The following is a 23,175-nucleotide window of genomic DNA, read 5'->3' as shown; positions in this document are numbered from 1 at the left end:
ATACAGGGTTAATTAAGACTCAGCTTGTGGATATAAATATTATAAAAAAGTATCTAAGAATCGTATATCCTTACTTCACTCCCCTAATTAAAAAAAAAAAGTCATCTCAGATGATGTTGGGAAGAAGCACTGCTCACCTTCTCTTTACGCTCAGGGGAAAAATTTTCCGGGAGGCGCATGCGCCCCTCCTCCCAGCCTGGCCGGCAACAGGCTCCACAGTCACTGCCCGGACAGGCGGACTACGAAGCCGGCAGCCGCTCAGACGTGGCACCTCTTTTGCTTGCCCAATCCCGAGCGCCCCGGCAGTCACGTGCACACGGCACCGCGCAGGCCGGGCCCTGCCCACCGCCCGCGCCTTCCCGCACCCTCCGGCGAGCCCGGCAACCCAGGCTACCAAAACACCTGCGCCGGCCCGGCTGCGCCTGCGCAGTGTGGCCGGTGGGCGGGACGGCGAATGCGGTGGCCGCGGAGCGAGGCTGCCAGCGGGCTAGAAGTCGGAGTTTTGCCGAGGGGTCGGTCGCGGTCCTCTCTCAGCCGCCGGAAGTGAGCTCCGCCGCTCCTTCCGTGCGGCCGGGGTCCTCGCCCGGCACTCGGGCGCGCGGCGGTCGGCGGGGGTCCTCGGCGCGTGGCAGCCATGGACTCGGCGGCGCTGGAGCGGGACGCGGTGCAGTTCGCGCGGCTGGCGGTGCAGCGCGACCACGAGGGCCGCTACTCGGAGGCCGTGTTTTACTACAAGGTGGGCCGGGGGCGGGTCCAGGTGCCGAGGGGACGGGCGCGCTCGGCGTGGCGGTCCCCCGTCCCGCTGTCCCTCTCGCGGCGGGGGCCGGGCTGAGGGGTCAGGCCTGCCCCCGCCCCAGGGTCCGGCCAGCGGCGGGCTTGGTCGCCGCTTTGGGGTCGGTCCTGGCCGGCGAGTCCCCAGCTGACCGCTCCTGAGGGCGGCGGCGGAGCTGGACTGTCAGCTCGCAGCTTCTCACCGTCACGGATGTACACGGAAACAGTGCTCACGGAAGAACGCAGAAAGTCAATCAAAAATAAAACATCGCGTATCCTGGTATTTGACATCTACGTCTATTTGGTTTTCTACGCATGTGTGTGTGCACACCTTTTTTAAAAAAACAAACTTGGATCAGACTGTTTATACTTTTTAAAATCTGTTCTTTGCATTTGAACTTTTAAAAATTTTTGAATTTTTTTAAAGTTTCATAGCATAAACTTGTTAATGATAGATGTATAGTATTCCATTATGTGGGTGTGCCATAGTTTATTTACAAACTCTTCTGGCCATTTTATGTTCATTATGGATCTTCAGCATCATAATACCCTTATAGCTAATGCTTTACACGTTTCTTTGGTATTTCTTTTGGGTAAATTACTGGGGCCAGAAATACTAAATCAGAGTAGGAGCTCACAGTCCACCGCCTGCTCCCCAATCCTGAGCATTTGCAAACACACCCCTCCGGCTCCTCGTGCAGATAGCTGTATCCTCTTGACATTGTCATCTTTTCTTTTAGAAAGAATTTGATAATACAGTAATCGTAATTTTTTTCCATAAACCTATATGCTGTCAATAATGTGTGGTTTGCTTTTCTCAGATTAATATTTGATTGCCTTCATTTTGTAATCTATATTTAGAGACTTTGGGTGTGTTTCAGAATCATTCTTTTTGGACATTTTTTTTTTTGACAATTTCATGACGATGGTATTTCTTTAAAAGTAAAACTGTTTTATTAGTTTTGTGAAATAACTGACAAATGTTCATAGGTGAAAATAGTGCCATATAAAATAGCTTTTTTAAAGCGAAAGGAAGTACTGTACAGTGCCTCTTGTTTTGCTGTAGGATTACATGCATGTTGTTATGAAGAATTTCTTTTCCTTGAGAGAATCAGAAAAGTGGTTGTGTTTCTAGGAGCTATTTATGTAAACTGTATCAGATATTTAGTGTTTTCTGCCTTCATGCTGTTCTATTAGGGATTCCTTAATTGTTAATCACTTTCAAGTGTAAGCAAAATGAGCAAAATAAAGTTGATACCAACAATTTAAAAAATTAGTTTTAATATTTACATGTACAGTTATATTTTCCTCCCCTGAAATATCTGAATTGCAGAATCTGAGGAAAACATGTTTTCTACCCCCAATTTCCATTTGGATCAAACCTGTACTCTTCTTACTGATTTTGTAGGTTCAGGGAAACAATTCCTGCTCCAATAACTGGATTCAAAAAGTGATGCTCAGGGCTCCCCTGGTGGCGCAGTGGTTGAGAGTCTGCCTGCCAATGCAGGGGACACGGGTTCGTGGGCCGGGAAGATCCCACATGCCGCAGAGCGGCTGGGCCCGCGAGCCATGGCCGCTGAGCCTGCGCGTCCGGAGCCTGTGCTCCGTGGCGGGAGAGGCCACAGCAGTGAGAGGCCCGCGTACCGCAAAAAAAAAAAAAAAAAGTGATGCTCAGTAGATGGCTTCTTTGGATCCAGATAACAAGGCGTGAGGTTCCTTGAAGTGCACACGCTTAGATTACTGCAGTGAAGGTGGTGGTACTTGGGAAAGTCTCTCTGTGGTTCTTGTGTGTGGTAGCATTGGTCACCCTCCTGGAATGGTGATGGCGAGAATGGAGGCTTTTCCTCGCCAGCACAGCCTAACTGGCTGAGGAAGTCATGGAATAACTGGAAGACAAATCCAGGTTTTCTTAATTAAAATAAGTTTATTTCATACAACTGAAATCTGCCTTAAAATGTGTCCCCCTTTGACAATATTTTCTGTGGAGAAAGATTTTCTTTCCACTGTGGGATATTTAACCTTTATAATTTCTTATAATCTTTTATTGATATTTAATTTAATTGTATCGGGTACTATCTGTTCTAATGCTTTTGAGACTCAATTCACCTTTTCACAGTACATAATTTCAAGTCTGACCTATTGCAAAAAGAAAAAGGAAAACAGAGAACATATAAATCACAGTTATTCTAAGAAAATACTTATAATCAACCCCTTCTATTTGACTTCATAAATTTTCAACAGTAGGAGAAAGAGAGCATTGAGAACTGAAAAAAAGTAGTAAAGGAATATATCTCATTTACTTTACGAAAAAAATTACTGGTATCAAAGACATTCTTGTTTTGTCATTCATAGAAACCAATAGTTAGAAAGTGGTAAAGAAAATTCAGATTGTAATTGATCTGTTAGATTCCTTTGAATTCTTTTTTTTATTTTTAGGAAGCTGCACAAGCTTTAATTTATGCTGAGATGGCAGGATCAAGCCTAGAACATATTCAAGAAAAAATAAATGAGTATCTGGAAAGAGTGCAGGCTTTACATTCAGCAGGTTGGTAAAGGACTACTAACCATGTCACTGTATTTTTTTTCTTCTGTCGCATCACATCTTACTTTTCCCCTGTGTTTCTCTTTGCTTTTCGTTTTCATCTTTGATTCTTGATCCTCACTTGGTTGCTGCTGATTTCTTTTTTGGTAATCACATCTTTGAAAATCATAATGTGGAAATATGTGATAAATCTGTGAAGAGGAACCTTAGAGGTGATATAGTCTGATATCCTAATTTCCCAGAGGATAGAGATGAACTATCTACATTCAAACAGTGTATCATTGGCAGAGTCAGTGTTAGGACCCTGTTAAAATCTGCTTTTAAACATCTGTCACGTGCCCTCTCCTGCTATTAAAATTAAATGACTCCTCCTCTTCAGTGTGTGAAGACTTCAACAGTGGGTTCACAGTCTTTACTATATCGATATCCTCAACCTCAAGACCTTAGCTAAACTCTTGTTTTAAACCATATCTTGGAAAAGGGACATGTAAGCAGAGACCTGGAACAACCTGTAGTTATTTTTGCAAACGCTGTGAAACAAGTTCACAGGCTTAATGATCGCAGTTCTGTTAGAGGTAAGTGGTTCCTGGCGAAATCTGGTTGTTCACATGGTAGGAAAGAAAATGATCATCTATTGACATTTTGTTTTAGGAATGCATTCATGTCACTGAGGACTCTTTTTAACCCCTTTTTTTCTGGGGCTGTGTAATAAAGCCACAAGCTTAGAGGAGTCTTATTCAGCATTCTCTGATGGACTTTGTGCTACTTTCTACCACTCATTCTGAATAGGTAAGAGCAGTTACAAGCTCATAGTTAGGATAGAGTAGATTTGATTGTTGGATTTCTTATTATGACAGTTCCCTTACAGACATGGCACTTTCCTTTAAGACAGTGCCCGGAAATTGCATGCATTGAAAAGTGGACTGCCTGTGTGTCAGGGCCTCACTTAATACAAAGTTATACTGATTCATGTATTCAAAATACCATGGAATTCAGAGGCACTTCATTTTCCCAGCTAAGTAAATGAAGTTTTAAAATTTATAAATGTGATGTTTATATGATACTCAGGCACGGAATGAGACAGCCCTAATCTCTTGAAGAATGAAAACTTGCCAGTGAAACAGAAGTAAAGTTCAAAAAGGATTTTTAAAGCATAATATACATTAAATGTTTTGCCGGTTTTTCGACCTGTTTTGTTCAATAAATGCATGTAATCTGTAGAGAATTAAATGGTTTACTTAATGATTATTTCAAACAGGAGAGTCCTTTATCAAATAAAAATCTTGTTCAGAATCCCAATTTTTAAAACAGATAAAGTCTGCTGACAGTCAAGAGACTTTGAGAGATGGCTTGACTTTAGGGTTGGGGAAAGGTAACCCAGTTTGAAATTCACCAGTGTAGTATAAGAAACTCAAGACTTGGAATTCAAAGATCTAAGTTGAGTCCCTACCCTTCCACTGTAGCTCTGAAACCTTAGGCTCGATAGTTATTCTCAATTAGAATCGGTTTTGCCCCTCAGGAGACATTTGGCAATGTCTGGAGAGATGTTTGGTGTTTATGCCAGGGTAGGGATGCAGTATACTACTAGCATCTGGTTGGGTAGAGGGCGGGGATAGTGCTGCAGGGAAAATCCTGTAATGCATAGCACTGTCCACAGCAAAGAATTATCCAGTCGAAAATGTCAGTAGTGCCAAGGCTGAGAAGCCTTGAGCTAAATATTTTAACATTCATTTAATAAATGGGATTAATACATACTTTAGAGAGGTGTTACCGAGCGTTACAGTTTTTAAAAGATCAGACACCACAATTTTGAGAGAAACAAAATTTAAAACTTAAAAAAAAAACAGTTTTATTGAGATGTAATTCACATACCATAACATTCAACTTTTTACAGTGTACAGTTCAGTGGTTTTTAGTGTATTCCCAGAGTTGTGCAACCATCACCGCTATCTAACTTCAGAACATTTTCTTAGAACATTTTGTTCAGAACATTTCTCTTAGCCATTAGTAGTCACGCCCATTCCACACCCTAGGCCCTAGCAACCGCTAATCTATTTTCTGTCTCTATGGATTTGCCTATTCTAGACATTTCATGTAAATGGAGTCATCAGTATGTGGTCTTTTGTGTCTGGCTTCTTTTATTTAGCATAATGTTTTTAGGGTTTATCCATTTTGTAGCATGTATCAGTGCTTCATTTCTTTTTATGGTTAATACACCGTTGTATTAATATACCACATTTTATTTATCCATTCATCAGTTGGTGGATATTGGCTTGGTTCCACCTTTTGTCTATTACTAGTAATGCTGTCCTGACCACTTGTGTCTAAGTTTTTGTGTGGACATATGTTTCCAGTTCTCTTGGATATATGCCCACAAGTAGAACTGCTAGGTCATATGGTAGCTTTATGTCTAACTTTTTGAGGAACTGCTAAACTGTTTTCCACAGTGGCTATACCACTTTACAATTCCACCAGCAATGTTCCATTTCCTTCACATCCTTATCAACACTTGTTATTTTCTGTCTTTATTTTAGCCATCCTAGTGGGTATAAAATGGCATCTTATTGTGGTTTTGATATGCACTTCCCTGATGGCAAATGATGTTGAGCATCTTTTCACGTGCCATTTGGCCATTGAATATCTGCTTTGGAGAAATGGCTGTACAGATCCTTTGCCCATGGTATATGTCAGGGTTCTCCAGAGAAATAGAACCAGTAGGATGTACATAAAGAGATTTATTATGAGGAATTGGCTCATGCAATTATGGAGACTAAGAAGTCCCACTATTTGCCCTCTGCAAGCTAGAGACTCACGAAAGCCAGTGGTGTGGTTCAGTCCAAGTCCAAAGGCCTGAGAAGCAGGGGACCTGATGGTGTGAGTTCCAGTCCAAGGTCAGGAGAAGACCAATGTGTCAGCTCAAGCAGTCCTGCAGTGAGGGCAGATTCTCCCCCTCTGCCTTTTGTTCTGTCCATGCCCACAGTGGATTAGATGATGCCCACCCACACTGGGGAGGGCAGTCTGCTTTCAGTGTCAATGCAAATGCTACTTTCATTCGGAAACATCCTCACAGGCTACCCAGAAATCTTGTTTAGCCAAATAGCTGGGTAACCTGTGATCCAGTCACGTTGACACAAGTTGATGACATCATCATCACACCCATTTTAAATTGGGTTTGTCCTTTTATTGTTGAGTTGTAAGAGATCTTTATATATTCTAGATGCAGGTCTCTTATGGATACGTATCTTTATATTAAAAACAAACAGAAGCACTTATTTCAAAGAGCAGTAAAAATATAGCTTATTCTGGACCCAGATGAATAGGAAACAGCATGCATTTTATCATCAAGGCCTAGTATATTACATAATTATTGTCTATACTGAATAAAAATTTAAATTACCTTAAAACATAATTGAGTTTCTTTCGATTTAGTCTTTTACAAGTTTCAGTTTTGTTTTTTGTGTGGAGAACTCCTATGTTTTATTTTTTAAATGAAGAAGGTGCTGGTAGGGACAGAGAGAAATTCAGGGGAAATTTTTTTAAGGATTTTTTTTTGACCTTGCTAAGCTTTTTAAATGAAGGATTATAGAATTTTGGTAAAGAATGAATTAAAATGGTATGTTGTTCCCTGGATACATATATAGGTATGTGGCTTTCTTCCTATGCTAGTTCTTCTGTGTGGCTTTTTTTCCTATCCTAGTTCAGTCAAAGAGTGCGGATCCTTTGAAATCAAAACATCAGTTGGACTTAGAGCGTGCCCATTTCCTCGTTACACAAGCTTTTGATGAAGATGAAAAAGGGAATGTTGAAGATGCTATAGAACTGTATACAGAAGCTGTAGATCTCTGTCTGAAAACCGTATGTATAATAGCTACAAGTTAAGTTTGGTGGAATTATGCTAAGAAATTTCTCCCCTTACTAGTGAGTTTTACTTAACAATTCCTTAAAGAAAAGAAATTATCCTGTTATTATACATGTAACTAAGTTACTCCTCATTAAAACATAGTGAAGAATAGAAAATTAATAATGGACTTTAACATCTTGTTAAAAATTTGACAGTATTGAGGCTGAGTCCCTTGGCAATTGTTTTTTAACTTATAGGTACCATTTTTGACCTTTTTATACCCCTATAAGTAAAATTAACTTATTATAGGAAGAATTCACCATCACAATCTGTGAATTTAAAATAAACTTCCTGGGGGAGGGATAAATTAGGAGTTTGGGATTAATAGATACATACTACTGTATTTAAAATAGATAAACAACAAAGATGTACTGTATAGCACAGGGAACTATACCCAATGTCTTGTAATAACCTATAATGGGAAGGAATCTGAAAAAGAATAGATATATATGTATAACTGAATCACTTTTCTGTATACCTGAAACTAACACAACATTGTACATACTTCAATTTAAAAAAAAAAAGGGAAAAAACGACTTTGGTTCATCACAAAAAAAATAAAACTTCCCCCTTTTTTTCAATTTCATACACTAAGAAATAAGTTAGTGGTTTGGGAGAGCTTTATTAATTTGCAGTGTAGAGTCTATATGTTGAGCGGTTTTTACTGCTTCCCGAGGAGCCCAGTGGGCCTGTTAGCTCTCCGGGGCATCTAGTGCGTAAGAGTAGCGCATTCACAGGGGATGTGATGTGGTAGAGAGTGGTGTTCTCAGCATTGTTCAGAGGGCCGGCTCTTTGTCCAAGGTCTTTTATTCAGAGGAACTATCTAGCCTCATTTCTGTAGGTACCTGAGACTACGGGTAAGTGCTGGGTTTTTTTTGTTTTTAATTATGTAAGTTTCAGTGCACAGTATAGCATTATAATTCGACATCTGTACGCACAGCAAAGTGATCACCACCGCAAGTCTGGTTACCTTCCATCCCCATACAGTTGACCCCCTTCGCCCATTTCACCGGTCCCCCAACCCCCTTCCCCTGTGGAAACCGCTAATCTGTTCTCTGTACCTATAAGTTTGGTTTATTTTGTTTGTTTATTTGTTTTGTCTTGTAGACTCCACATATGAATGAAGGCATAAGGTGGTTGTCTTTCTCCTGCTGACTTATTTCACTCAGTACAGTAGCCCTGCTCTTCTGGGGTTCCTGCTGCCAGGCCTTCTGTGGCACTGTGATTATACGGTTTTGTTCCACTTACTACCTGTCCGAATTAAGTGGTGTTAGGTTAAGTGGTGATGAGTTTTCAACACAGTTTAAATGATACCTTTAAGGACAAAAGTAAAGTGTCTTGGTTTATTCTCTCATAATTTTAAGAAGTGTAATGTGCATTGTAATGTTTTTGTTTTGCTTAGAAATATCATGGATCAGGCAACTTAATAATTATGCTTTGGAACATCTGTCTCTCTTTCTCTTAAGTCTTATGAAACCGCTGATAAAACTCTGCAAAACAAACTGAAGCAGTTGGCACGACAGGCACTAGACAGGTGAGTTTTGGTCCCTAGAGTTCTTATCTGTGGATGGCAGCGTACTGTGTTACTTCAGTGGTTTATCTGAATGTGTGGTGGAGCTCGTGGTAGCAAACCTGAGATCCAGAGCAAAGTTGCCTTCTTCCTCTGAGTGAATTTACCCCTCTCTAGTTCCCTGCTGCTTTTTTCTACATGTCATTTTGACTCATTAGATGGTGAACTCCTTAGGGGAACAGAGAGCATCTTATTCATCTCTGTGTCTTCATCCGTGCTTTAAACTCAAAAAATAACAAATCAGTCAAGAAATATTTTACTTAGTTTTTGCTGTGTCTAAAACAAAAATGATTATGGTATTTGAAATGGTAGACTCCCTTCTGTTGTTTAATATCAGACTTCCAAAGAGAGAACTTCCAGAGAGCCCTTCCAGAGCTACTACTAGAAATGGAGAAACTGAGAGTGAGCCAGCCATGCAGATACCTCAAATTATACATGTGTGTAGCTCCCTTAACTCTTTGCTCAAATGTCAACTTTTCAATAAGGCCTGCCATCACCACTCTGTTTAAAATTTAATCTCCTCCAGTACTTTCATCCTGCTTCGTCTATTCTAATATTCTTTCCTGTAACTCTTACTGTTTTCTAAGGTATATGAGATTTCCCAGTTTATCATATTTGTTATCAATGTCTGTGTCCCTTCTAACCCCTGTCCCCCAAATATAAGCTCTTTGAGGACAGAGAATTTTGTCTTTGTTCAATGCTGAAACTAAGCACCTAGCAGAGGGCAGGCATACAATATGTGCTCAGTAGATATTTGTTGAGAAATAATGAATGTATTTGCCCAAGAGAATTGTACCTCTTGTATAGACAAAGCATTTATAGGCAAAGGAAAAGGGTGGAATGGCATTTATAGTTATAGCACGAATTACTAAAATATCTCCTTTTGAGGCTCAGACTAGGTAGCTGTGCTACCCCCAGCCCTTCTTTTTTATTGAGGTATAGCGGTTATCCCTCCTTTTCATTACCATCAGCTAGCATTTAGTTTGTTTCTCCAAATTCATGAAGTTATGGGCACTCGACACGTAGCTATCTTCTCCATTTTTACTTCTTTCCCCAGTCAGAATCATAGATGGCTTTTATTACCTATGTAGGTAACCCATCTAGTACTCTCTGAGTGCATCCTCAGCTCAGGGGCATGGGTCAGTCACGGGCTCCTTTTAGGATCTCTTCTAAAGAATGGACACGTTGTACAGAAAAGATAATGTAACATTTTATTTGCATATAATTTCAGAGTGTTAACAAGACTCCTAAATCTCATATAAGGACCTTAGATTAAGAACTTCTGTTTTTTAGATTGTTAGTTCTTTGACAGAATAAAGTCAAAATTCCCTTAAATACCATGTGAGACCTTCCGTGATCCAGTCCCTGCCACTGGTCTCATCTCCTGCTGCCTCTCATTTGTACTGTTCACAGGGGCCCCGTCCATTCTTTTGAAATTACCTTAGCTTGTTACACGTTTGCTCATGCTGGTCTCTCTGCTTAGAACCCTTCCTTGCTCTCCAGGTGGATTCTTCTGCAGCTCAAATGTCAATTTGGAAAAATGTTCCCTGACTCACCCGCTTCCCATCAAGTCAGTAATTTCTACTGTGCATTCACTTGCATAGAGTACTTCCAGCCTCGCATCTCACTTTTGATGCAATTGTCTCTCTCCCCACAACGCTAGGAGCACCTTGAGAGTAGAGTTTGTGTTTCGTACATTATTGTATCCCCCTTACTTTGCATAGGATCTGACATGCAATAAGTGCTCAATTAATGTTGTCAATAAAATGTTGTTTGCAAAAATACTTACCTTTGGGAGTAGCTTAAGTAGTGAACTGTTGACTAGTATGTAGGAATTTTATATACTAATTTTACATTAGGGATGCTTGACTGGTTCTTGAAGTAAATTTTATGTTCTGGAAAGCTTAAATGTGAGAAGAAAAACTAGAACGGTTTTTCTGTACCTCTCTCTATTGTAGAGCAGAAGCATTGAGTGAGCCTTTAACAAAGCCATCATGCAAAATCAAGGCAACGAATATTAAACCGAAGCCACCTCCAGTGAGAGCACATTTTCCACTAGGAACTAATCCCTTCCTTGAAAGACCTCAGCCATTTATAAGTCCACAGTCATGTGATGCACAAGGACAGAGATACACAGCAGAAGAAATAGAAGTTCTCAGGTAAATCAGTGTATGATTGGTTGTAATGAACAGTTTTGTTAACATAATCAATGCAGGTAATGTTACTCTCATTAGGTTTGCTGAGTCGTAGTCACATCTTTGGTATAATGTGTCATGCTGTTATTATGTAATTATAAATTATGTTGTCACATAGTCACAACTTGAAATGGTTAAAATTTCTTCTAATATATTTTAGTATTCTCATTTCCGCTAGATGTATTTTTTTCTGAAAATCTTAGCATTCTTCAGAATTGAATAATAAAGATTATGGGGCAAAGTAGAGCTATGGCAGACCATTCATCATCTCTTCCATCTTGATCAGAGCCCTAATTGTTACCTTGAAATAGCAGTCTAGGCCAGAGTCAGCAAAGGGCAGCCTTAAGCTATGAATGGTTTTTTTACATTTCTTTAAAGGGTTGCAAAAAAGAAAACAAAAAAACCCAGAATATGTGACAGAGACCTCACTGCAAAGCCAAAACTAGATACTGTCTGACCCTTTACAGAAAAAGTTTGCCTACACCTGGGCTGGGAAGCCCGCTCAGTGTCTGGAAGCAGCCTCAGGGGATATTAAGAATACAAAAGAACAGGCTGTGGAAATCCTTGATCGCTTTCTGAGCCAGTGCCGCTGTTCTTCACTTGGGCTTTGAAGGAGATCAGCCTGCTTAGAGCTGCGCGCATCATGAGGTTGCTCTTTCTCGTTTGCTGAAGTTGCACTAGAAGGGCTCCTTCCTCTTTAGCAGCCACCTGGGGGCATTTTTCTCTCTTCCTGCTAAAGATTTTAATCCTACTCCTACGAATCTGGGTCTCTTTGCCTAGAAAAAATGCATATGAACCAGCACAACACAAAGGAGGACAAAAAGAGTGGTTTTGGACCTGAGAGACAAGTTAGTAACAGTCCAACACTTTGGCTACTCAGCACCCACATGCTCCCTTCCGCACACGTTTGAAATTCTTCACTACTACAGAACAGCTCTGTGTTTCTACCTAACAAGATGCAGCTGTCCTTCATACAAGTGAAAAGCTCTCACCATCTCAAGATGAGGATACACAGATGTTATGTTCATCACCCGCTGCATTAATTAGTCCTCCAGTTCAGTCACTGTCTCATTGTATATTGTTACCTAGAGACTAAATGGTGAAGTTACCCTGCAATTCCTTCTAAATGAAAGGAGGGAAAGAAACAGAAGGAAATAGCTAATATATGCAAGTAAACGTATAAACAAAACAGGAAGAGAACATGCAAAACTACTACAAGTCACATTTCTTAAATTTGTCAAGAGGCTGTAACTGTTATCTGTGCCACTACCTTCTTCACTACCCATTCCTTAGTCTCATAACCAGAAAATATAAAGAACATATTTCCCAGAATTGTAAATGTTATGTTTTTTAAATCCCCAAATAACTAAGCAATTGCTTTCTCTCTTTGGGCTTAGGAAACAATTCGCATTGTGTCCTGGTGACACTTTCAGTACCTCTAGTGTAGCCCTATCTTGAGATAGTTGTTTTGTTGTAAAGGATGTTAGTCTTAAAAGAATAACTGATTGAATTGAATTGGATTAGTTATTTTCTGGTATTCAACTATTTCGTGAAAATTTTGTTCAAATAAAGTTATCAACATTATATGAGGTGGTGAGTTTAATTTTATTACAGTACCATACCTTGTCATTTGAATTTTAAGAAGTTTAAATAAAATTGGTAATCAAGGTAGACTTGAACATCTACTTTAGATTTTTTTCTTGTATTTTATAGGACAACGTCAAAAATAAATGGTATGGAATACGTTCCTTTCATGAGCATTGATCTGAGGGAACGTTTTGCTTACCCAATGCCTTTCTGGTAAGTAAACACTACTGCAATGTTTACTTTCAAAATTATTTTGATTTTTCAGTACTTTTCCCATCCTCTGGAATCCAATTAAATCCATAGCCTTGAAATTAAAATGCGTAATCAAAAAATTCGATTGGGAAAGAGGTGTGGCTGTGGGAAGGAGGTGTGGCAGCATCGCGAGAGTGCCTCCGACCCTTCCCTGGTGACGGGACGCGCGCGCCTCCTTTTGCCTAAGGTTATACTCATAGTGTCTGACGCGGTACCTGGCACAAGGTAGGTAGTGGGTAAATATTTGCCCAGTTGGTGTTGGATCACAGCAGAAAGGCAAGTCAGCAGAGTTGTTGAATGGAAAGGTGGAATAGAATGACAGGGTTGTTGTTTACTAAGAAGATCCAATTCAAGAAAAGGGTTCATTATGAAAGTGTTAGCACAGCCTGCCAGGACAGTGGCAGCTTATGTCAAGAACCTTAAAACCATTGTTTGTTTCAGGACTCCCAGCTTCTAGCCTTCCCAAGGAAACTATAATTCGGTCAAAGATGTATATAATAAGAGCATTTACCAAATTGTCTGTTACAGCAGAAAATTATTGAAACAAAGTTGGTATCCAGCGATATGGGAGTGATTAAATATTGGCATGTCCATATTATTATATTACGTATTATGCTCTCCACAAAAAATAAGTCCGTAGAATATAAGGAAAACGCTTGCGATATATGAATATTAAAAGATAGAAAATTATATATAACATCCAAATTTTATTTTTCTTTTCTTGTGTTTATAGATATATAGAAAAACATGATGTTAAGTTATACATCAAAATGTTTACAGTGGTTATCTCTAAGCAGCAAAATTAGGCGATTTACTTTTTAAAACATATTTATTTTTCAAAATTTCTGCAGTGAGCATGTTATATTGTATTTATTATCAGAAAGCATCAGAGAGTTGAATGCTTATTGTGTACAGAATATATAAAGACTATAAAGAACAAAAGAGCTGCTCTCTCATTTCAAGTGTTCTGCTCTTCTTGGATGGGCAGAAGTTAAACATCTCAAAGCCAGTAAGTTATCAGCATAACGTTTTCCTCAGGCACCCATGTGATGCTAGTGACTGATTTGGATCTAGGAATTGTTTATATCTAAGAAGCTTATAGCACTGATGTTAAGGGCACAGAATCCAGACCCACGCTCTCCAGTGTCATACCCTGTGTGACATTGCAAGTTTTTTAATCTGTCTCGGATTTTAAAGTAATAATAGAATCCACCTCATGGTGTTACTGTGATGGTTAAATGAGTTATTAAAATATAAAGCACTTACAATGGTGCTTGTTCTGTAGCAAGCACTATATAATAAGGATTAACTATTAGAACATAATTATTTTGTTAAATACTAAGTTATATTACGTAATTTGGCTATACATTTCAAATACTTTAAAAATGTTTATACCCCTGTGCCCAGTGATTTCAATTCAAGAGACCAATTCTAAAAAATATTTACAGATCTAGTCAAAGATTTATATAAAAGATATTCATCAATATTTTTATAATTATGAAAATGTGAATCAGTTATTCTAGAATGCTCTTAAATGGTTATATCGAAGCAGAGATATAAACTTCTAAGTAGTTCCAGTCTTTGTGTAACAGATTGAGATAAATCATATTTTTAGTGCTCATACAACAAAATGTCCCTAAGAAGAATTTTGTACAATCATGAACAATCAAGTTTTCAAGAAATGAAGTAACGTGGGAAAATGCTTACCATGTAATGGAAACAGAAAAATATAACTGTACCAACTCCCTTAGTTTAGGCATGGCACTTGTCAGAGTTGGGATTTTACATTGTGTGTGTGACCCCTTGCTCTGTGCTTGTCCCCCACACGGGACCATAAGCTGCATGAGGACAGAGAACGTGTGCCTGCACAGTGTCTGGCATGTGGCAGGTGCTCAGTGAATACTTACTGAGTTAATTAAATTTTAAGAAAAATCAAGTAAAATTAAATGCTGTAACTGGCAAGGTTTTTCCTTTCTTGTTTTCTGGATTATTTTACAGTAAGAATAATCAGAAGAAAAAGTAACAGTAAACATTTTAAAATTCAGAGATAGCAGACTGATGGCTAAAAGCTCCCCAGTGTATGAATCTTTGGTTAGAAAGATTGGGTGACTAAATTTTTTTCTTTTCTGGTCATGTATTATAATAAACATTATATTTATAAAATATTTTTAAAGTTCTAAGAAGTAAGCATTGAATTTGTTGATTTAGTGGTGACTTGAGAGAAACAGATATTAAGGAGTCTTGGATTTACTGAATTCTGGTTTATATGGCAGGTTAGATTTGATTCAGCCTTATTTTTTCTCCTAAAAGTTTTATGATAGCTGTCTTTAAATTCTTCTCAATTCACCCAGCTCACTGTCTGTTTAGTCAGGCCCTGATAGTACACAGGTACCAAAATGTTGCCTAGAACACCAGTGGCTCTATGAGATGTATGAGATGACCATCAAAAAAGTTTGAGAAGTGTTATATACCATATTCTGCTCTAAGAGAGTTCCAGTAAACATTGGCTTATTAAAGGTTTAGAGATGTCCTTCCATTGAGAAAAACCAATACTTTAACGAGGAGTTTTCAGATCCCATCTGACCACAAAACTCTCTTTCTCCTAATGTCTATCAACAGTCTTTTTTTAAAAAAAAGTGTTATATTTTTTCAGTTTGCATACCATACAACTTATATTATCCTAGAAATCTTTTGAAACCCAAAGATTTGTTGCCCTTGCTCTAGAAGCAGTTTGAAGAAAGGTAGATTTTTAAAATTTTGTGCTATACGTCAATTTTGCAGAAATATTACACAGTATATTCCTTACACAGTGTGAGTAGAGGGTAACGGGTAAGATGGTGGATTTGGCACCAGAGACCTGGATTCACATACCCTTTCTTCTACTTCTTAGCTCTTCGACATGCAAGTTATTTAATCACTTAAAGCTTTTTCCAGAAAATTTGCTTTAATAGAATTGTTCTGAAGATTAAATGAATGATGTATGTAAAATACTTCTGTGTGATGCCTGGCACATGTTTATTACTCAGTAATTAGATACTCTCATTATTAGCCTTGCAGAGAAGAGTTTGTCAAGAGCCAGCATAAAGATCTGTAGCTTCCTCGGTCCTTTTGAATGAATCAGATTGTATTGTTGTTAATGGCTCCATTTTACTGAAACTGAATTTCTTGAATATAACCATGCTAGATTAAACTCTTAAAGTATATTCTTAAAATAAATATAAAAGAGTTTAGGTTGCTCTTCTGTTTTCAGTTATCTATGTACATTTTTTTTAATTGAAGAGGATAATCAGATTGGAATCAAGGTTAAGTGTAAAGAGCTGTATTTGACCAGAGGGTTTTTTCGGATTATATAGTTTAGCTGTGATCACTATACCAAAAAAAAATTCTCTAGGAAATTTAATTTTGCTTTTGAGTCATCTTTTACGATTAATTTTATCATTATTATTATTATTTAATTTTTGTTATCACCTCAGTGATAGATGTGGCAAGCTACCATTATCACCTAAACAAAAAGCTACATTTTCTAAATGGGTACGACCAGAAGACCTCACCAACAATCCTACAATGATTTATACTGTGTCTAGTTTCAGCATAAAGCAGGTAAACTTTTATTTTGTATAATTTTATATGAAAAGCCAACATTTTAAAGTAATTTGAATACGCATTTGCCTTTTTTTCTTAGATTTTTATTATATATTTAGATGCATCAGTATAATTGGAAAAATTATTCACCCTGCATACTTTGACTTAGACATACTGAGATATGATAACTGTTGAACAATTACAGATTTTTATATACATCCTATTTATTGATATGTGCTTGTGGATGAGAAAGTTGAGAATCTGAATTTCACCTTTGATAAGAGAATAGATAGGAGAGATAGAAAGGTATTGGGCTAATTTAAAACACTTCAGTGGTAGAACAACTCTGTGACTTTATTGTAAAGTTTATTAATGACATTTGAGCATTGAAGTCACAGATGTTTTCCACATGAGTATAAAAATAATGGTCCTGAAATACTATGATTCAAATCTTTTGATGTGCATATTCATTTTAATTGGTCATATTATAGTAAACCAACTTTTTAAAAATGCCCGTAATTTTTTGTCATTAAAAAGAGTGTGATTCAGTTGAGTATGCTTTTTATCTATGTAGGAATGCTTCATCCATATTTAATTATTCTAAATTAACTTAATTGAAATACTTTGTCTTTCCTAGGATTTGTTGGAACAAAACACGTGTTAGTTGGCGCTATGGCATTTCTATTTCTTATTTTCCTGTTCAAGCAACAGTCAAGATATTTAGTGTAAAAAGTTAGGCTCTAGAAGCAATGCTTAAATATTGTGGTAATGTTGAAATCGCATGAATAAATGAATGTATTAATAAATTCTTATTAACAGACAATAGTATCAGATTGTTCATTTGTGGCATCACTGGCTATCAGTGCAGCTTATGAAAGACGATTTAATAAGAAGTTGATTACCAGGTAAAATTTTATATTTGTCCCTTTAGCCCTTTTCATAGAATTGTCTCGTAACTAGAAATTAAAAGCTTGGGCTTTATCTGCACAGAAAGTGAGGATGGCATATCACTTAGACTATTATGGCCCTTGTGTGTCAAGCAGATGGGTTGTGAGTGTGGAAGGATTTGCTAAGACAGTCTAAGAACATATGCACGTATAGTTAGCATAATATAAATGAAATAAATATGTTTTGCAATAAATGAAATTGGTCACATTAAAATCATGTCATATTTATAACTGCACTGTACTGTATAGTAGCCATAAGCCATATGTGGATATTACATAATTGAAATGGGCTAGTCTGAATTCAGATAGGCTATAAGTGTAAAATGGATCAGATTTTGAAAACTTAGCGCCAAAAAATGTCTCTTGGAAAATATCTCAAATTTTTATATTTATTATTTATTGAAATCATAATGTTTTTGATATATTGGGTTAAATAAGACTTTAAAATATAATGTGTGAAATATAAAATAACATTTTTGTTGGCTAGAACTGCTTCAGAATGTACTGAAATGGTACTGGGAAATACTTTTTCTTTCAATTTTTAAAAATTTTATTACCTTAAAAATATTCAGTGTAAAAATTAAGCATTATAATTTTTTTGTACAACTCTTCCCAAGTGGTTTTTGTTAAGTCCTGAAAGTACAAAGATGAATTAGATACAGATACCTTAGTTTCAAGCCGTTTGCCACTGGATAAACAGACCATGTAAGTAAATAATGTGCAGTTTGTGAAAGAAAATTGATACTGATAGTTTCTACAGGTTTCTTACTAGATAATTTTGTGTACTTTATCAGAGTTCTGCTCACTTTATCTCTGTCAGAGTTATAATTTCCTTAGTTGTGGTTAATTGAAATGGTCTTCTCTTTATGTCTTGGGGACAAAAGTAGATTATTTTAACTGGCTTAAAATATATCCACTGAATAGAAAATTTATTATAGTATATAATTAAAAACTGAGCATTTTTCAGAATATTGTAAAATGTATGCTCTGCTCTATGATTGCATAAGATATTTTCTTCATTTATTTATATTGAATAAGCACTTTGACTAGGGTAAAATTCTTTTTCTATTACAGGCCTATTATAGACAAATATTCTTATGTTTATTTTTATAAAATCTCTAAGACAATAGCATATGTTTAAATAAAATGTAATATTCTGCCTAGTAGTTTATATTGAATATTAATGTTGGTATTTCACTATTTCTTTTCCTTATTAAAGCATAATTTACCCTCAGAATAAGGATGGTGAGCCAGAGTACAACCCATGTGGAAAGTATATGGTAAAACTTCACCTCAATGGTGTCCCTAGAAAGGTGAATGTTTCTCCCCATATCAGCCCCTTCTCTCTTCCCCACCTTTGGCTCTTGAGTAGAATCATTAAGAAATGTTATTTGGGGCTTCCCTGGTGGCACAGTGGTTGAGAGTCCACCTGCCAATGCAGGGGATGCAGGTTCGTGCCCCGATCCGAGAAGATCCCACATGCCGCGGAGCCTGCGCGTCCGGAGCCTGTGCTCCGCAACGGGAAAGGCCACAACAGTGAGAGGCCCGCATACCACCAAAAAAAAAAAAAATGTTGTTTGTATAAACATTTTAAAAGTCAGTTTAGTTGATTTTGACTCTGTGATATTATACATATTTCTACAATAAGATCATCAGTAATAATTAAAAATAAAAATCATGACAAGCATAAAGTCTTTTAAAAAATGGGTTTGGGAAAATTTATAGAAAGTTCCCAGAAGTGACGTTGAGCTAATGATTGCTAATGCTTAAAATGAATTTTAATCTGATGGTTGTTAACTATCTTTTTGATTAAAAGGATATCAGACATACTAAGTCTGTTAGGTCAGAACAATTTAAGTGTATAGTCATAAATTGAGATGTAAGATACCTTTAATATTGTTTTCCTTTGTGAAATATATACATAGTTTTTAATTGCACATCTTGGGACTTCCCTGATGGTGCAGTGGTTAAGAATTTGCCTGCCAGTGCAGGGGACACAGGTTCAATCCCTGGTCCGGGAAGATCCCACATGCTGTGGAGCAGCTGGGCCCCTGTGCCACAACTACTGAGCCTGTGCTTTAGAGCTTGTGAGCCACAACTACTGAGCCCGTGTGCCACAACCACTGAAGCCCACGCGCCTAGAGCCCGTGCTCCACAACAAGAGGAGCCACAGCGATGAGAAGCCCGTGCACTGCAACAAGAGTAGCCCCTGCTCGCTGCAACTAGAGAAAGCCCACGTGCAACAATGGAGCCAAAAATAAATTTTAAAAATAAATAAATAAATAAATTTCACATCTTTAATTTCTTTAAGGATTCCGAACCATGTTGTAAGGGCCTTGTGTTGTTAGGATTCTCTAGCTCCTGTCGACTCACGGAAGTCCAGGGATCAACATTAGCATCACTTGGGAATTCGTTAGAATTGCAGAATTTAGGCCTCATCCTGGACCTGCTGAATCAGAATATGCATTTAAACAAGATCCCCCAGTGATTCCCGTGTGAGAAACTGAGAAGTTGCTCTGTAGTTGAATGATAATCAAACTTTATTGTGCACAGGATCACCTGGAGAGCTTGTTAGAAAAGATTGCTGGGCCCCGTCCCTAAAGTGTCTGATTCAGTAGGTCTGCGGAGGAGGCCAGAATTTGAATATCTGACGGGTTCCTAGGCGATGATGATGATACTGTTGTCTGAGAATACCCTTTCAGAACCACTGCTCTAGCTGATTTCTTAAAAACTAAACAAAATTATTGAGGATGTGGTTTTTCTGAACTATAATTTTTAGATAACCTCTTGTTTAAAGAATCTTTCAAAATACAGTTGCATAGTTCTTCTGTTAATATTAGATCAAAATTCTTCTTATCCTCTTGTTTCCCAAATCACTCTATAATGTGAATTAGAAGCCGTATCTTTGTGGTGATTACTTCTATATTTCTCTACTATTTAAATGTATTTTTTAGCCATAATATATTACAACTAAACACAGCATGAATCTTTCTGCAGGTTTAGGTTAGTATTGTTATTTAGCTTAATAGTGAGAAGCCCTTCTGTAATTATTTTAGATATAGTATACATTTCTAGAATTTCTAACAATTTTGCTGATCGATCCTTAACATTTAACCAAACAGTTGGCTCAAAGTTAATACCTGACAGATGTCAACCTGAAGAAAGACATCACAAAACATTTTATAATTGATCAGATTCTAGAAATTTGAAACTATCATTACCTTAACAATAAGCATAGCATGCCTTTTATTTTATCAGTATGAAAGGTGTGGAGGTTTTTTGATAGAAAGGATTTTAAGATATTTTATACCACCTAAGGAAATTAATGTTCTCTTTCTCCAGGTGATAATTGATGACCAGTTACCTGTGGATCATAAGGGAGAATTGCTGTGTTCTTACTCTAACAACAAAAGTGAATTATGGGTTTCTCTCATAGAAAAAGCATACATGAAAGTCATGGGAGGATATGATTTCCCAGGATCTAATTCAGTAAGTAATAAGAGGATCCAGGCACAGACTTTTGCTATCTGATATGACTATTTTAAGTTCAAAAGATTATAGATGATATATTTGGTTTAAATGAAAACATTATCAACCCCTGAAAAATGTTGATCAGTCACCTTATCATGGGAGTACATATTTTCTTTTGTAAGGTTATTTGCACATTGTATAGATTGGGTGTTCAGGAAAGCCTAAAGTGTATGTGTCTGATGGGATATATGGCCAGTTAAATACAGTGTACCTTTCCAGAGAAGCCTCTGCAAATCAAAGGGATATGTCATATTGTCATCCTTGTATATTTTTTTTGATTTGTAAATTCAGGTTCAAGGAGTTTGGAGTTAGTTTTTCCCAACCTTAACACAACTTAACCTGTAAAATCAAGGTATGTGCCAGTGTCCTTTAGTTGTAAACCACTGGCCTTATGCCAGAAATTATTCAGACTAGCATGACTTTGAATTATAACACTAATGAGCCTGTGTTAGAAAGGTATTTACCCCTTTCTTAGCCTTTTTGCTTGTCTGTGATGTGAGGATAATACTCACCTCTCAAGAACTGTAAAGATTAATTGAAGTAATATATGCAAATCACCCATTATTCATACCTAGTTAGTATCCTTGCCTAGTACCCAGCCTCCTTCATCCTTCTGGTTCTTATAATGATAGTCCAAGAATGTATAGTTCATAGTTAAAGGTAATAGGATGTTAAAATTTCTTCCCGGCCTCCATGTTCAGTTGCTCTGTCCTTTAAATATTTTTAGTTTAGCTTTCTAATCCATTGCCTGTTGATTTACCCAGTCAGCTGAAAGAGAGAAGGAATGAGCATATATGTAAAATGTTAGGAAAGGTGACTGTCATATTGTAAAAACTCAGTAAATGGTGAGTGACTGTCATCATCATCATCAAAGCAGTTTTTTCTGTTAAACATTTTGAGTTTTCATCATATTTATCAGTAAAACAATTCTTTGAATTCAGGAAAAGCAGCAGAGATTGTAAGAAGAGAGGCTTGTGCTTAAATCCAGGTAGGAATTTGAGTTAAATAAGAGATTTATTACTGGTAGAGAACAACTTGCTACCTTCTGATTTATTTCTATCAGAATCATCATATCAGATCAATGAGATTTAATAGCTACCCTGGGGATTTATTTATGAGCTTGAAAACCACGTTGGCAGTCCTGTGTTTATGTTGCAGAATATTGATCTTCATGCACTGACTGGATGGATACCAGAAAGGATCGCCATGCATTCAGACAGCCAGACTTTCAGTAAGGATAATTCTTTCCGAATGCTTTATCAAAGGTAAACATTTCTCTGTCTCTGTCTTTTGTACTAAAAGAGGCTATTTAGAAACTTCATGTTGGGACTTCCCTGGAGGCGCAGTGGTTAAGAATCTGCCTGCCAATGCAGGGGACACGGGTTCGATCCCTGGTCCGGGAAGATCCCACATGCTGCAGAGCAACTAAGCCCGTGCGTCACGACTACTGAGCCTGCGCTCTAGAGCCCACGAGCCACAACTACTGAAGCCCGCATGCCTAGAGCCCGTGCTCCGCAAAAGAAAAGCCACCGCAATGAGAAGCCCACACACCACAACAAAGGGTAGCCCCCGCTCACCTCAACTAGAAAAACCCTGCACGCAGCAACGAAGACCCAACTCAGCCAAAAATAAATTTCAAAAAATAATAAGTTTATTTAAAAATTAAAAAAATAAAAACTTCGTGTCTTATTTAGAGTGGGTATTGCAGAGGCTGCCATTTTCAGTTATTAGGGACGTTGTGTTTTTAAAATAGACTTCACTTTATGCACACGGCCCAGCCAGCCCTCAGTCATCCTCACTGATGCTCACAGTTAATCCAGATGGTAGATAATCCAAACATTTGAGTCTAGAATACGTAATTTTGTACTTCCTGAGTACTTACCAATTTGAGGGAAGGTGGGAAGAGAGAAGGGTGAGAACATAAAGAGGAAGATAGCTTAAGCCTTAAATGGATAATCCACATGAAGAGCTGGAAAACTGTCTGTACAATAATACACATTCAGTATTGAAACCAGAAAGCTCACTGATTGGATAAATAAAAGGATGTGGCTTTGGGAAAAATACATTTGGTATTTCACATCTTCACCTTTATTTGTAAATCATTTGAAAATTTAGCATTTATTTGCCTTCATTGATCGGTTTCTACCTGAGAATTAAGTTGTCTAAAACTGGGAGGGAAAAGAAAGAAATGTGATAGTTTTTTTGATTTGCTGTAAAATAGAAATGTACTTGTTACAAGTTCTCTGGGGGCTGTTGGAAATAGCCCATTTTAGAAAAGATTTCCACTTTGTGGAGAT

The 23,175-nt window shown here is 37.7% G+C and overlaps 1 protein-coding gene across 3 annotated transcripts in view; it reads left to right on the top strand.

Annotated features, from left to right (window-relative positions):
* The first annotated feature begins 376 nt into the window (after positions 1-376).
* CAPN7 (calpain 7) overlaps positions 377-23,175 on the top strand; it is a 37,814-nt gene continuing 15,015 nt past the window's right edge. The window contains exons 1-11 of one of the 3 annotated variants that reach the window (XR_004484390.2): positions 377-736; positions 3,208-3,316; positions 7,011-7,168; positions 8,681-8,748; positions 10,743-10,943; positions 12,693-12,779; positions 16,292-16,418; positions 17,220-17,305; positions 18,567-18,660; positions 20,690-20,836; positions 22,037-22,143. Coding sequence is in view for 2 of the 3 variants with exons in the window: in XM_033432007.2 (XP_033287898.1) it covers positions 635-736; positions 3,208-3,316; positions 7,011-7,168; positions 8,681-8,748; positions 10,743-10,943; positions 12,693-12,779; positions 16,292-16,418; positions 17,220-17,305; positions 18,567-18,660; positions 20,690-20,836; positions 22,037-22,143 (1,286 nt within the window). In the remaining variant the exon portion in view is untranslated. The remainder of the gene's footprint in view (positions 737-3,207; positions 3,317-7,010; positions 7,169-8,680; positions 8,749-10,742; positions 10,944-12,692; positions 12,780-16,291; positions 16,419-17,219; positions 17,306-18,566; positions 18,661-20,689; positions 20,837-22,036; positions 22,144-23,175) is intronic. The other 2 variants (XM_033432007.2, XM_004271949.4) reach the window with 2 other exon arrangements.

This window comes from Orcinus orca, chromosome 5 (assembly GCF_937001465.1).
Source record: "Orcinus orca chromosome 5, mOrcOrc1.1, whole genome shotgun sequence".
Taxonomy (NCBI): domain Eukaryota; kingdom Metazoa; phylum Chordata; class Mammalia; order Artiodactyla; family Delphinidae; genus Orcinus; species Orcinus orca.
Note: the sequence above shows the minus strand (reverse complement) of the source record. Positions and strands in the feature narration are given on the sequence as shown.